This window comes from Pelophylax lessonae (genome assembly GCF_965119305.1).
Source record: "Pelophylax lessonae genome assembly, chromosome: 12".
Lineage (NCBI taxonomy): Eukaryota > Metazoa > Chordata > Amphibia > Anura > Ranidae > Pelophylax > Pelophylax lessonae.
The window spans coordinates 99866367-99880208 of record NC_138779.1 but is presented as its reverse complement, the minus strand read 5'-3'; the positions used below and the strand labels follow the sequence as shown (position 1 = coordinate 99880208).

Genomic DNA, 13842 nt, shown 5'->3' with positions numbered 1-13842 from the left:
TTCGCGCACAACATCTGGAAGACATCCGGGTAAAGGGACCATTCCCCCTGGTCCAGGGTCTGGCGGCTCAGATAATCCGCCTGCCAGTTCTCCATCCCCCGGAATGTGAACTGCCGTAATCGCCGGGACGTGCGTCTCGGCCCAAGACAGAATGTCAGCCACTTCCCGAGCCGCTCGGGCACTCCTGGTGCCCCCTTGATGGTTGATGTAAGCCACCGCGGTGGCATTGTCCGTCTGAACCCGAACTGGACGGCCCTGAAGCCGGTCCGACCATCGTAGAAGACAAAGCTTTATCGCTCTTAATTCCAGAATGTTGATCGGAAGGGAGGATTCCTCCTCCGACCAAGTTCCCTGGGCGGACAGATTGCCCAGGACACCACCCCAGCCCGACAGGCTGGCATCCGTGGTGACCACCGTCCACAACAATGGACAAAAAGACTTGCCACCCGACACCGCCGGGGACTGGAGCCACCACAGAAGACTCCTTCTGGTGCGGCGGCTCAATGAGACCCGCAGATCCAGGGACTGCGGTCGCCCGTCCCACTTGGCAAGAATCTCCGCCTGGAGACCCCGTGTGTGAAACTGGGCAAAGGGGATCGCCTCGAAAGCCGAGACCATAAACCCCAGACATCTCATGCGTGTCCGGAGAGACGAGTGTTGGTTGTCCCTGAGGGACCTGACCTCGTCCTGAAGCGTCCGGAGCTTGTCTTCCGGTAGAAAGACCTTTGCTTGAACAGAGTCCAGAACCATCCCCAGATAGGGAAGGCGAACTGAAGGACACAGAGTCGACTTCGGAATGTTTATGGTCCAACCGAACTCCTGCAGCGTTTGCATCGTGGTGGACAGGTCGGTCAACAGGCTCTGGCTGGCATTCGACCTTATCAGGAGATCGTCCAGATACCCCAAGACCGCAATGCCCTGTGCCCGTAACAGGGCCAGGGCCGGCGCCAGCACCTTGGTAAAAACCTGCGGAGCCGAAGCGAGACCGAAAGGTAACGCCACGAACTGGTAGTGGTCCTCCGCAATGGCGAATCGAAGGTACCTTTGGTGACCCTCGAAAATGGGGATGTGTAGGTACGCATCCTTCAAATCGATGGAGGCCATGAACTCCCCCGGGCTCAGGGCAGCCACCACTGAGCGTAGGGATTCCATGCAGAACTTCCGAACACGCACAAAGCGGTTCAGAGCTTTTAAGTCCAGAATCGGACGCACCTTGCCCTCCTTTCTGGGCACAGTGAACAGATTGGAGTAAAACCCCCGAAATCTGTCCCGATGAGGCACCGGAACCACCACTCCCTGGGCCCGCAGATCCCGCACCACCAGGCGCAGATCCTGCAAGCGCTCCGGAGACAGCTGAAGATTTGAGGGAAAAAATCTGCCCGCCGGCCGAGAAAGGAATTCAATCTTGTAACCCAATCGAACGATTTCCTGAACCCATCTGTCCTGTATGCGGACCAGCCAAGGTTGGAGGAAACCGCGCAAACGTTCCCCCACCCCAGAAGCGGGTGAGGGCGTCCCTTCAGGCGGAAGTGGAATGGGTTGCAGAACCGACTTGACCGGATTTCTGCTTACCCGCCCACGGCTTCTTCTGGGAGCCTTGGCCTTTGAGGGGCTTGCCCTTGGATTGCGACCGAAAGGCACGAAAAGACCCCTGAGAGGGCCTAAACGAGGAGTTCCGCTTGCCACGGAAAGACTTGTTCTTGGGATTCTGTGGTAAGAGTACTCTTGCCCCCAGTAACTCCTTTCACTAGAGTATCCAAAGCCTCGCCGAAAAGGCGAGAACCAGCGTAGGGAAAGACCGCCACCGTCTTGCGAGAGGATTGGTCGGCCGACCAACTCTTCAGCCATATCAGACGACGGTTGAGCACTGCTACACTAGACAGGCGTGCAGCCAAAGGGGCCAAATTCAGGTCCGCATCACACAAGTACATGACTCCCTGATGGATCTGATCCACCATAGCCAGCGTGGTCGGCGGAGCCGAATCAGCCACCAGGGTTCGCTTGAGCACCTTTGTCCAATCGGCCACCGCCTGGGCTGCCATAACCGAAGCAAAAATAGGCTTGAGCATAGAGCCAGCAACCATATATGCATGACGGGCAAGAGACTCCAACCGCCTGTCCGTAGGATCCCGGAAAACCGGAGTATCCTCAGTAGGTACCAGAGTAGCCTTGTTTAAAACGGCTACAGCGTGATCCACCAGCTACACACCAGCGCTAGTCGGTGGAAGGCGCAAATGGATAAAGCAGTTTAAACCTATTAAGCACTGTAAAGGGCTTCTTTAAATTGCGCCACTGCTCATTAACAGTATGATGAAACTCCGCAGGGCAGGGAAAAACCTGCGCTGATTTGCGGGTTCTGTGTGTCCCAAAAGAGGACACCCTAGCAGGAGGAGTGGGCTCATCCTCCAGGTGCAGCGTATCCTTTATGGAGGCAATCAGCTCATCCATGAGTGCAAGCTCTTCAGGCGAGCCAGGGGGAGAAGTATCAACCCCTTCCACCTCTGCCTCCCCCTCAGACCCCATAAGGTCCAGAGATGAGCGAGACCCTGAGAAGGGCACGCCAGCCACATCGCCCTCTGAATCAGAGGAAATTGATAACCTGGCCCTCTTTGCAGATCGTTCAGCCATCAGCACTTGCATCTGAGATACCAAAGATGCCACTACAGTGGCCAGATCAGCCCCCTCGGGGGGTGCAGCAGCCCCCTGGTCCCCCACCAGGGCGGGGGGAAACTTGCTATCCTGAGAATCCATGCCCAAACAGGAATGAGAGAAAAAAAAAAAAAAAAAAAAAAAAAGGTACTGGCCCTTTAACACTACGGCGAGCGCAGCCCACCGTATACCAACTGTATGCACCGACCCCACAGGGACAGAGAACACTGAGGTAGGAAGGACAGTACAATGGAGGAAAAAACCTGGAGAGAGAACAAACAGGCTGCTGCCACCGATCGCTGTTCCTGAGAGAAGAGGAATTGATGCAAGAACCGGCTGAACTTATATAGCCTATGAGGCTCCAGCAAAATGGCTGCTCGGCATAAGGGATAGAGGCTACAGTAAGATGGCCGCCGACATGTGCTCGAAAACGAGCGCGCACGTCCTCGCCAAAATGGCGCCAAAACACATAGTTGCACCAGGTCCAGAAAAAACTGGCCGCCCACAGCATATTACAAAAAAATGGCGGACCGCAATAGCGGCCGCCGCTGCAGCATGTCTGTACACATCTCCCAGAGGAATCTCCCCCCCCCCCCCCGCAGCCCATAAAGGCATGTTAACCCCATACAGGGATCTACCAGGGAGCCCGCACCATAACAGACAGGGGGGTACACCCAGCCACAGACTGACACCCCAGACAGATGGTCCCCACACAGAAGGTGCTTACCGTACCGGATGGCGTGGGGAGCCGTCTCCAAGCGACAAACCGCTATCCTTAATGACAGGGAGAGCCGCAGCCGGGACGCAGTGGACCGCAGCACAAGACCGCAGAATGGCGTCCAGTGAGGTAGCCACCTCACAGGCAGCATCCCTGCAGCGAGCAGGGATGGGTCGTTCATGGCGCCAGGGTGAACCGTAGCTGAACGCTCGATGGCAGGCTGGGTGATCCCTCTGGCCCTCAGCCCTGGGATCCAGGGCGGCCAGTCCGATACCCAGCTCCGCATGATGCATCTTCATCCGAAGATCCCTAACTAAGAGCTAACAAAATAACAGCTAGTAAAGTAAAGAGAAAAAACACTTGAAATAAAATCAAAAAGGGTAGAAGGCTGAGACTGAAGCCCCAGCACAGGAAAGCCAGCTACTCCCAAGCTAGGCAAAATCAAACTGAGTTGGGAATGCTGGTGCAGGGAGGTATTGACTAGAGGGACAGCCCCTAGGGGTGTGTCTATGCTAAAAGCTTTTGTTATTAACAAATCTTGTGCCTAGCTACTCCTGCGGAGCAAAGGTCAATACCCATTGGTGAAGACTGTGTGAATGGGCGGCGACTGTCGGAGGACGTAAGAGAAAATACCTTTGTTATGTTGGAGGGGTGTTGTGTTTTTTTTTTTTTTTTTTAAAGTTCCTCAGAATCAGGAGAGAAGCATGACCTTTATTCTAAGCCAAAAAAATAATCGTGATACTCATTTTATCCAGAATCATGCAGCTCTAATGTGAATGGGGACATGCAATAAATATAAAGAAGGTCTTATCCCAATTTAACTTGCCAAAGGGGAAAAATGTAAAAAACTGTTTTGGATCAAGGAAACACACACACACACACACACACACACACGATTCCATTTACTTTGTGTAATGTAAATTTACCTTGCAGTTGGGCCGACAGTCTTGTTCACAGAAAGCATAAAAAAACAGGGAAGGAAAAAAAAAAAAAAAAAAAAAAGAAGAAGAAAAACAATTATAAACTAGAATTATACGAGACTAAAACAAAATGACATGTAAAAACACAAGCTATGCACACAACATCTATCTTTATTATCTACAAGCCAAGTCTACACAGTCACAAGCTTCTTTTAGTAGACACTGTATGGATACAATTGCAGTAACCAAAGCCAATAGCCTACTGTTTATTTTCATTCTATTGAGACATGACTGACTAGTTACAATGGTCTGTTAAACTCTGCAATGGTTTTCGGAAGTGTAACCTGTGCTTCTTTTGAAAGAAAAAAAACTTTAGAAGTCCAAGATGCCCATTGTTACTTGTGTTAGCCAAAAAAGCTGTGTTTTTATTATGTTTGCCCAACTTTCCCCGATTATGACTAAGCTTCATTAACCGCTTGCCGACTGCGCACAGTATATTTACTGCGGCAGTCAGCCCCGGCCAGGCAGAGTGACATAGATCTAGGTCGCTAGCCTGTCACCGGGTTTTGAGCCAATAGCGGGCGAGCGCGTGCCCGCTGAGGCGTGTGCCCGCCTCGGCTCGTTCACAGAGGAGTCCGGGCGTGTGACCGGCAGACCCGACGTCCGCCGGTCACACTACGATCGTCGGTAGAGCGGGAGAAAGGCGGGCGGCTTATGTAAACAAGCCACCTGTCATTCTCCCCTGTGTAAAAATGGAGATCAGACGGTTCTACTATGTAGAACCGTTGATCTGTTTTTACAATAGGAGACCTGTCCCACTACAGTTAGAAACACGTCCCTAGGACACACTTAACCCCTCCCTCTCCAATACAGTTAACCCCTTCCCTGCCAGTGTCATTTTTACAGTAACAGTGCATATGTATTACACTGATTACTGCAGTAATGTCACTGGTACCCCAAAAGTGTCAAAAATGTCAGTCAAGGGTCCGATCTGTCCGCCGCAATGTCGCAAAAAAAAAAAAAAAAAAATTGCAGATCGCCGCCATTACTCGTTAAAAAAAAAAAAAAAAAACCAAAAAAATGACAGAAACCTTTCCCTTAGTAAACGCGATAACTTTTGCGCAAACCAATCAAAATACGCTTTTTGCAATTTTTTTTTACCAAACATATGTAGCATAAAACAAATTGGCCGAAAATGTTAAAAAAATTTTGATTTTTACATTTTTTTTTTGGGGGGGGGGGGGGGGGGGGGATTTCATATAAAAAAAAAAGTGAAAAATATTTTTGCAAAATTTTTGCTCTTTTTTTATAGCGTTTATAGCGCATGATCAAAAAGAAAAAAAAAATCCCACAGGTGATCAAATACCACCAAAAGAAAGCTCTGTTTGTGGGGGAAAAAGGACGTGAAATTCGTTTGGGTACAGCGTCGCACGACCGCGCAATTGTCCGTTAAAATCACGTAGAAAAAAAAAAAAAAAACGCAAAAAACCCCCTGGTCAGGAAGGGGGTAAAATCTTCCGGGGCTTAAGTGGTTAGCTGCCATCCATTGTCCAACACGGATACCCTCAATGGACTGGGGGTAGAGGTGGTAGTTGATGAAGCATTGTCAAGAGGTTAAACAGCCATTCTGCAGAAACCATTCTGTAGAAGGTTTTAGTAAGGAACTTTTACCATCAAGCCTAGGGCCCGATTATTATTCCAACGGGGACCACGGGCTGCCAAAAAAAAAAATCTATTACTGGAAACGGCATGGTGTGCACGCGTTTTGTACAAGATAATACACGTTTACTTCAGCTGCATAGTTAAACCAACAAAAGACCCTTTCAGTCTACAAATACTGACCATAAGCACATATCTGACTAAAATAAAGTACAATCATAGTCAGAATAATTTACCATGATTAATAAAAGCAGCCGGCCCCAGCCAAAGTTGTGCACACTTCTTCCTGGTGGAGTACATAACACTGAAGTCATTCTGACCAAAGCGAAGGAGGCTCTCATCAGCTTTGGTCAACTCAGCTATGCAGCCAACAAGCAGAGCTATTTTTTCATTCTTTGCCCTGAAAAATAATCCATAGCAGTTAAAAACTAAAACCTCCGAAAAATGTTTTTTTTTTTTTTTTTTTTAGTAATACATAACTACATCATATACTTATTCTAAAAGAGCAAGTATGATGGAGGTTTAGCTCCCCCTTTGTTTCAGATGAATATAAAGTTTGCATGTTCATGTTAATATGGTTTTAATAGTTTAGGACGGATGAGCGATAAATACTGTATTATTTCAAATAAACTCTTACCTTGAAGGTAAATATAGAATCATTATGTATGCTTGATTCTTCAAAAAGGGCTGCTGTGCTTAGAAAGGTTGTGTAGGAAAGTAGGCAGTGGGAGTCTTAGGGTTTTAAATGCATGTAAATCACCAAAGTAAAATTGGGATGTTTCGGGACATCATGCCTGAAAGAGTCCTACGTTGACCCAAAACATTCCAATTTATTGCGCTGTGATCCCTTTAATAATTTCTGTATACGCCATTTTGAAGAGCTGTGGTGTGCTGATGATGTTCGCTTTGACTTGTAGCAATTACAGGCTGGGAACCAGTATTAACACAGCACCCACTTGTTTCTAGCCATTTTCAGGAACATGTGCGATGAGAACATTCTACTTAGGTGACTATAATGAACACAGACCCATCCAGGAATCAGTCTAGGAACAACTTGGGGACACTAACTGCTCTTTCTTCAGAGCAGAAAGGAAGCAATCTACAACATCATTTGTTAAAATCCTTGCAATATTCACAGATCACCCATTAAAATTTGTATGAGCATTCATCAGTACTTGAATTCAAATATTTTTGCGGTTAACATTCAATTTTGAAATTAAGGGACTTCCCACGAAAATGGCACTCCGTTAGAAATGTGTGTGCAAGAAAAAGAAAAAGAAAAAGAAAAAAAAAAAAAACCACAACATCCTGCTCAAATTTTCCCAACACTGATGTCAAACGTTGATTTGACCCCGCAATCAATCAGAAAATCGTCAAACATTCTTAAAAACAAAGATTTGTATGAGCACATGGCCAGCTTTACACTTGAAGGATAAAGAAACTTTCAAACAGCATTTAACTGAATATTTCATCACCCTATTTCCCCCCACTGTGATTTAACTCCTCCTCCAGCACCCCCACCCTCCCCCATATACTTCTACAGTTCCAATAGTCCACCAGTGTTCTGCTGCAATGTTTACCTGTGGTGAGTTGGTCTTCCACTTCCAACTGCCTGTACATGTGCAGTAGAACATAATAGATCCATCAGCCATGCACAGGAAGCAAGATCCAGCCCCAGCTTTTGTTCTTCTGACCACCAATCACCGCACACACAAGCTTCCTGTGCTGGGAGTGGATCACTAAAGCAGTCACTAAATGCCAGTTCGCTCTGAGGATACTGTAAGGTGTCTGGTATAACACAAAGTGTGCAGGTGTGCCAAAAAGGCAACATGACATCTACAGTCAACGGTTAACTGTAGACCAGCACCGCCAACACCACCCACACCCAGCGGGAAGCCCAACCAGAGTGGTCCCTGCTGTCTACAATAAAATGGGACATGGCCTAAATTCTGTCAGCTCACACCATCTCCCAACCCCTGGCTTGTGCTGTAACTTACAGTCTTTAGTCTACAGCCTGGCTGCTCACACCACCAATGCCCTAGTAATCTCTGCGGCTGGGAGGACTATATCTAGAGCAATAGCTAATCACCTCTCCTGGAGACACCACTCACCACCACACCGTGCCTGAAATCTCTCCACATTACTGCACCTTGACACCACACCCCCAGCACTCTTACCACATCAGCTGACACCCCCCCCCCCCCCACACACACACACACACCAAGCCCCCTCTCACTACTGCACCTGGAACCCATCCTCTCCCCCTGCTGTCACTATCTCTGCCACTTCACTCATCATTGCACCAACTTCCACCCTTTGGGCTCACTGCCACTGCACATATTGATGCCTTGGCACTGACCACCACTGTAAAAGGCACACTTCTGTGTTCTCCACCATTGTAGTGGAAAATCCTTCTGTGCTCTCAGCTGCTGCAATGACACACCCTTTTATAGCGAGCCTGTAACAAAAAGGGTGCACTTTTGCTGGCTGCTATTAAAAACGCTTACCTACTTACCAAGGTTTTGTAGCAACTACTTTGGCTCCATTGGTTTCCAGAGAGTATCGATTGCAAGACAGAATCATAAAACCACTCTCTGGTAGGAACATCCGAAGATATCGGAATATCTGAAAAGTGAAGAGCAGGAGTAAATATTACAGGCTCGTTCATGACCATCCAGGTATAAAAAGCTCACTTGCTGTGGTTGTAAGCTTTAAGATGTCAGCGTGGTCAAGTCCTGATCTTAAAACACGAAATACATCCTCCCCATCCATCCGTTAAATATAACCTCTAATAACTTCCCACCTCCAAAAGAAAAAATAAAAAAATAAAAAATCCACCCACTACAAAAAGGTACCGTTTTATTTTTCTACAAATGACTTAGCAGGGTACACAGGGTTTTTTTTTAACCAGCAGGGGGGAGGGAAAAAAACCCAACCACCATCAGATCCCTTCATCAACACAAGCAATGTTGAAGAAAGAATCTCCCCCGCTGTTCTATTGGAAGGGGGGGGGGGGGTTGGGGTATCATTCCACTATCTGGCTGTGGTCATTTTGAGTATGGGCAGATGGTTCACATAGCATTTACTTCATGGAATCCATCTGCCCTCAGCTCAGGCACGCAGACAGGAGAGTGTGCTTAGCTGAAAAAACCCTCCTGAAGCCTTCTGGGATTTCTGACATTTGCCTAGGTATAGAAACCAGGAAGTAACTGATTTGGGGGGGTTGGAGAAGGGGCTACCATTTGCATGGTGTTACACCCCAACTACAGGTTAACATGTGTATCAAAGGTGTAGTTAGCTTCACTTTGGTGGAATCTTGAATAATTTACTTAACGCAGAACTAAGGTCTCTTAAACAGTAAAGTAGTTGAAAACCTCTGACATAAAAAAGGAGCTAAGCACATCCTTTCCTTCTATACTGTTTACTTGCCTCATTCCAAAGTACAGAGTCATTTCTTTCTCCTGTCAAGTTTGTCTCTTCTCTGCATGACTCACTGCTGAAAGGTTTCCCAGACTAAGAGATAAACCGGGACAGGGGAGGGGCCCTCTAGCATACATCCTGTGATTGATAGCCTCAGCTTTGTATGTGTTTGTGTGCTGTGTGGAGGGGTGTCCCTTCCCTTTAATCAGCTGTAATGCTACACAGTACTCTCCTCTCTGAGCTGTGCAGTGAGTGATGTCAGATCCCCGCCCCCCTGCTATCTACTGTTGAGAAATAGCCTTTGATCTGTGTGTTTTAAGAGGCAGTGCAGGAGATAGCGCTGCAGATCAGGTACATCTTAAAAACAATACATTTTTGTTTATAATAAACATTGTTACAAAAATTCAGTAACAGATAAGAACTATAAAATAATGGTCTCATTGAAATAACATAGTAAGAACCGTTTGCAACAAAGGGTTAACAAATGTTGATATTCTTGATAACCAAATCTTGCCTACCCCTATTGGGTTCAAGCTGTAAGCAGAGGTTGATCAAACTAACTAAATTTAAAAAGGAACAGAGAATGTAGTGTTGGGTAATGAATCACGCCACAAATTCAGACTTAAGAGATGTTAGGGGATATGTTCTTTTAAGAATTTAGAGGCTCTAGGGTGAGATAGCCAAAGCTTGCCATTTTTTTTTTTTTTTTTAAAGTGATGATAGAGTAGCTCTTATTAGGTATAGACCAATTTTTCTTTAAACGGCTGGCTTGCTGGCACCCTGTCGGTGGCCGGCTGGCAGGCATAGGGCCTGTGGATGTGGGTGGCTGGCACCGGGCTACTGTGAGTGGGTGTATGGCTGTGATGCACTCCCGCGAGACTAGTCCGTCTCCGGAAGTGGCTGTCCAAGGCGAGGGAGGCGGCCTAAGGCAGAATGATGTCACAAAAATATCGGCCAGTCCTGGGGCCGATACCGATATATCGGGGTAAGTGCATATCGGTCTTGCCGATAATCGGTCTATCCCGAGGTTCTTATAAGCTTACCTTATTTCATATTGTACTTGTATATTTACTCTAGCAATGACATTTGATAGATTAGTTTATGGAAATCAAATGACTCCCCTAGTTATATTCAGCCTTGTTAATATATGAACCACAATCTTATCTATTGAGGGAGAATTATCAAGATTTATTCCCAATAGAGCCGTAGCAGGGATAAGCTTATTAAGGTTTCCCGTAAACGTAGCTATGAAGGAGGATAGACTTTTAAGAAATAATGTATGTTTTATCAGCTCCACAGAGCATGGTATAGGTTACCAATTAGTTAATTACATCAACAAATAGGAGACATGGAAGGGTACATTTTTGATATATGGTATTTGAACCCATACAAACTATTTAATGTGAGTTGTCCCAGTAACATAAGGTGGCTATACTGGATATCTTTATAGCATTTTGCCATTGGTTCCAAGAAATTCTTGATCTAGGTCTTTCTCCCATTTGATCATATGTGCGTTTTTTTTATTTCCACTTGATTGGGAGGCCGATTTAATTTTTAACAAATGGAGATTCCTCTTTTTTACTTTATTATTTTTAGTAAAATATTACCAGATTCCTAGAGGAATTTCTATGGCGTTATGAAACCTTCATAAGAGGAAGTGTTTGGTGATTTTGTTTAATATTGTGCTCATATATTGTATTGGCAAACTTCTAAAGAAAATAATGACCTTGTTGAATCCAGATTCCCACTGATCAGCAAATTTTGCAATAGCCTATAATTTTTGTTGGAATGGATACCCTGGCTCGGTTTTTTTTTTTTATAAGATAGATATATATATATATATATATATATATATATATATATATATATATATATATATATATATATATATCTATCTTTGGTTTTAGATCGTATGCATTTCCATGTTATTAGTGTGGATCTGATGCTATGTAAATTAGGTGTGCTAATTTTGGGAAGTACATAGCTGGCAATAGATCAGGCAAATAGGTCATGGCCTGAGGTGACCTCAATGTTTAGCCAAAGTTTATCCTCGGGAGAGGAAAACCAGAATTTCATTTGGTCCAATAAAGATGCATAGTCATTTTCAATATCTGGTAATCCCATGCCTCCTGAGGGGTTTGGTGGTTGTAATAAAGCCACCCTAGGTTTTTATTCCCCCCATTCCAAATTAAATTTTTAAGTTTCTAATTTATCTGCATGAAAAAAATTTGATAGGGAAAGGAAGATAGAATTTTTGGGAGAGTTTGCATGCCGTGATTTTGCTAATCAGGTACATCTTATGTAGGGTGACTTGTGTATCACCTGAAGCTTGCCGCTATACTGGGTATATGTATGAGTTTACAACCACTATTTTAATCCTTATGCTACCAACCTTAGTAAATATATACTTTACCAAGTTTTTTTTTTTTTTTAATTATATACACACATACGCACACACACACACACACACCTGTTTTCTGGCCTAGGCCATAATGATGTCATACATCCCAGGAATCTTCATGGGTATTTTTCTTTTATCTGGATGGGTGACAGTTTGCTGTGAATATTTAAAGTGAATTATTGGCAGTTTTAGTTTATGGTGCTCAGATACAGTTAAAGCGGAGCTCCACCCAAAAGGGAAAGCTCTGCTTGTCAGCGGGACCATTCAGAAAGCGCAGTGCAACTCGCACATGTGCAGTAGGAAACAGGCTGTGAAGCTGCAAGGCTTCAATACCCGTTTCCTTAGTGAGGATGCCGGTGCCTCGACCTGGAGCTGATGGACGGATCGGCTTTGGGTGCTGACATCACAGGATCCCTGGACAGGTACGTGTCCTTATATTAAAAAATAGCAGCTACAGTATTTGTAGCGGCTGATATTCTTTGCACCCCCACCCCCCCAGGCAGGACTCCTACGTTCCGCTCTAACCCTTTCGCTGCCAGATCCAAACATAGCACAGACCTGACAGCAGGTGGTTTTAGACAATCTGGTGGCTGCAGCAACCTGGAGTGGGTGTACCACTTGCAGGGAGACTCCTGCCTCTCAGGTGGAAGCATTCGGACGACCGCGCTCCCCCGGTATTAGTGACATGTTGGGTACCCATTTACTCACTGCAACCTCGTCCTTTACATTTTACCACAAATTTGGGTAGTTTGTGTTTATTCTCCCTAATATTCACTTTGTATTTTTTTAACTGAACGGTTGCATTTCCTAGACTGGGGGTCAGCAACCAGTAGATGGCAGACAGGACTTGCTGACCCACCATTGCAGAGCATCAAACAGAGTGCAATGCAGAGGGACTACTTTTAAAGTTGGAGCTGTAGTAGGGAGCAAGAGCCGATACAGACTGTACTCCACCTCTCATCTCGGCTAACGGTCTCCAGAGTGGTGACATCCGCAGGAAAGATTTTCAGGTCATTGTGAAGCAATATACTGGGCATAGTAGTATAGGACTATTTTCACATTGATGTGCTGCAGTTTACCCACACCGCGGGTGCAGCTTAGTGTACCTGCAGCTTTCATATCGGTTTGCTGAGCTTAGCCATAGACTTCCATTATGTCCATGTCCTTCAGGAGTTTTGGTGCACTTTCAAAAAGTTCACTACACCGGCTGGATATAATAGAAGTTTATGGAGGTAAACCTTATAGGGGGGCTCATTTACATTTGCACTTTAGAGGGTGGTAAAACCCCATAGTGAAGACGTGTTTTTATCACCACCGTACCCACTTCAGCTGCAGTGGCCAGGGATGTACACGTCAAAGCTGCAGCATAAGTTATACACCCTGCCATAGATTATGGCTGTAGCACCTTCCAAGCATCACCATTTCAAGTGAATGAGGCCACTCAGCAAGTGCCCTGCAACCTTGAGCAGTACAGCAAACACGGGGTTAAAGCAGGCAGCATTGTGTTGCTCTCTCACCACCTGCTTTAATTCCTTTGATCCCACAGAAGCATGTAGTTATGGGGCAATTGCAGAGTGGCCCCATTTACTTGAATGGGTCGTGATTGGCAGGCAACAGCACCCACCAAAAGCAACGGAGTTTAATTCCTGCTGCGGCATGTGTACACCTTTGGCTGCTGCCTCAGTAGCCAAAGAGAAGGGATTGGGGGTGGTAACACCATGACAACCACAGAGTTTTACCCCCCCCCCCGCCCGCCATCTTGTGCCGCTGCCGAATGCAACTAATAGCTCATTCATAATTGCAGCAGGCACTGCTGATCCTCAAAAAAAAAAAAAAAAAAAAAAAAAGTGTGTGTGTTTGACAGGTGGTGAGGAGGAGACAGGTTGCCTCCTCACCACTTGATTTAAACCCATGTAAGCCACGTAAGCTCTAACAAGCAGGGCCCTCTAGTTCCTCCTGTTTTGAACTGTATTGTAACTGTATTGTCTTCCTTCACATTGTAAAGCGCTGCGCAAACTGTTGGCGCTATATAAATCCTTTATAATAATAATAATAATAATAAATGTGACGCAGTA

At 45.8% G+C, this 13842-nt stretch overlaps 1 protein-coding gene across 5 annotated transcripts in view; it reads right to left on the bottom strand.

The window, feature by feature from the left end:
* Nucleotides 1-13842, bottom strand: part of KMT5C (lysine methyltransferase 5C) — a 70304-nt gene that overhangs the window by 24479 nt on the left and 31983 nt on the right. For 4 of the 5 annotated variants that reach the window (XM_082274583.1, XM_082274586.1, XM_082274584.1 and 1 more), the window contains exons 4-6: nucleotides 8462-8571; nucleotides 6183-6346; nucleotides 4294-4313 (exon numbers count right to left, since the gene is read on the bottom strand). In XM_082274583.1, coding sequence (XP_082130709.1) covers nucleotides 4294-4313; nucleotides 6183-6346; nucleotides 8462-8571 — 294 coding nt within the window. The remainder of the gene's footprint in view (nucleotides 1-4293; nucleotides 4314-6182; nucleotides 6347-8461; nucleotides 8572-13842) is intronic. The other variant, XM_082274587.1, reaches the window with a different exon arrangement.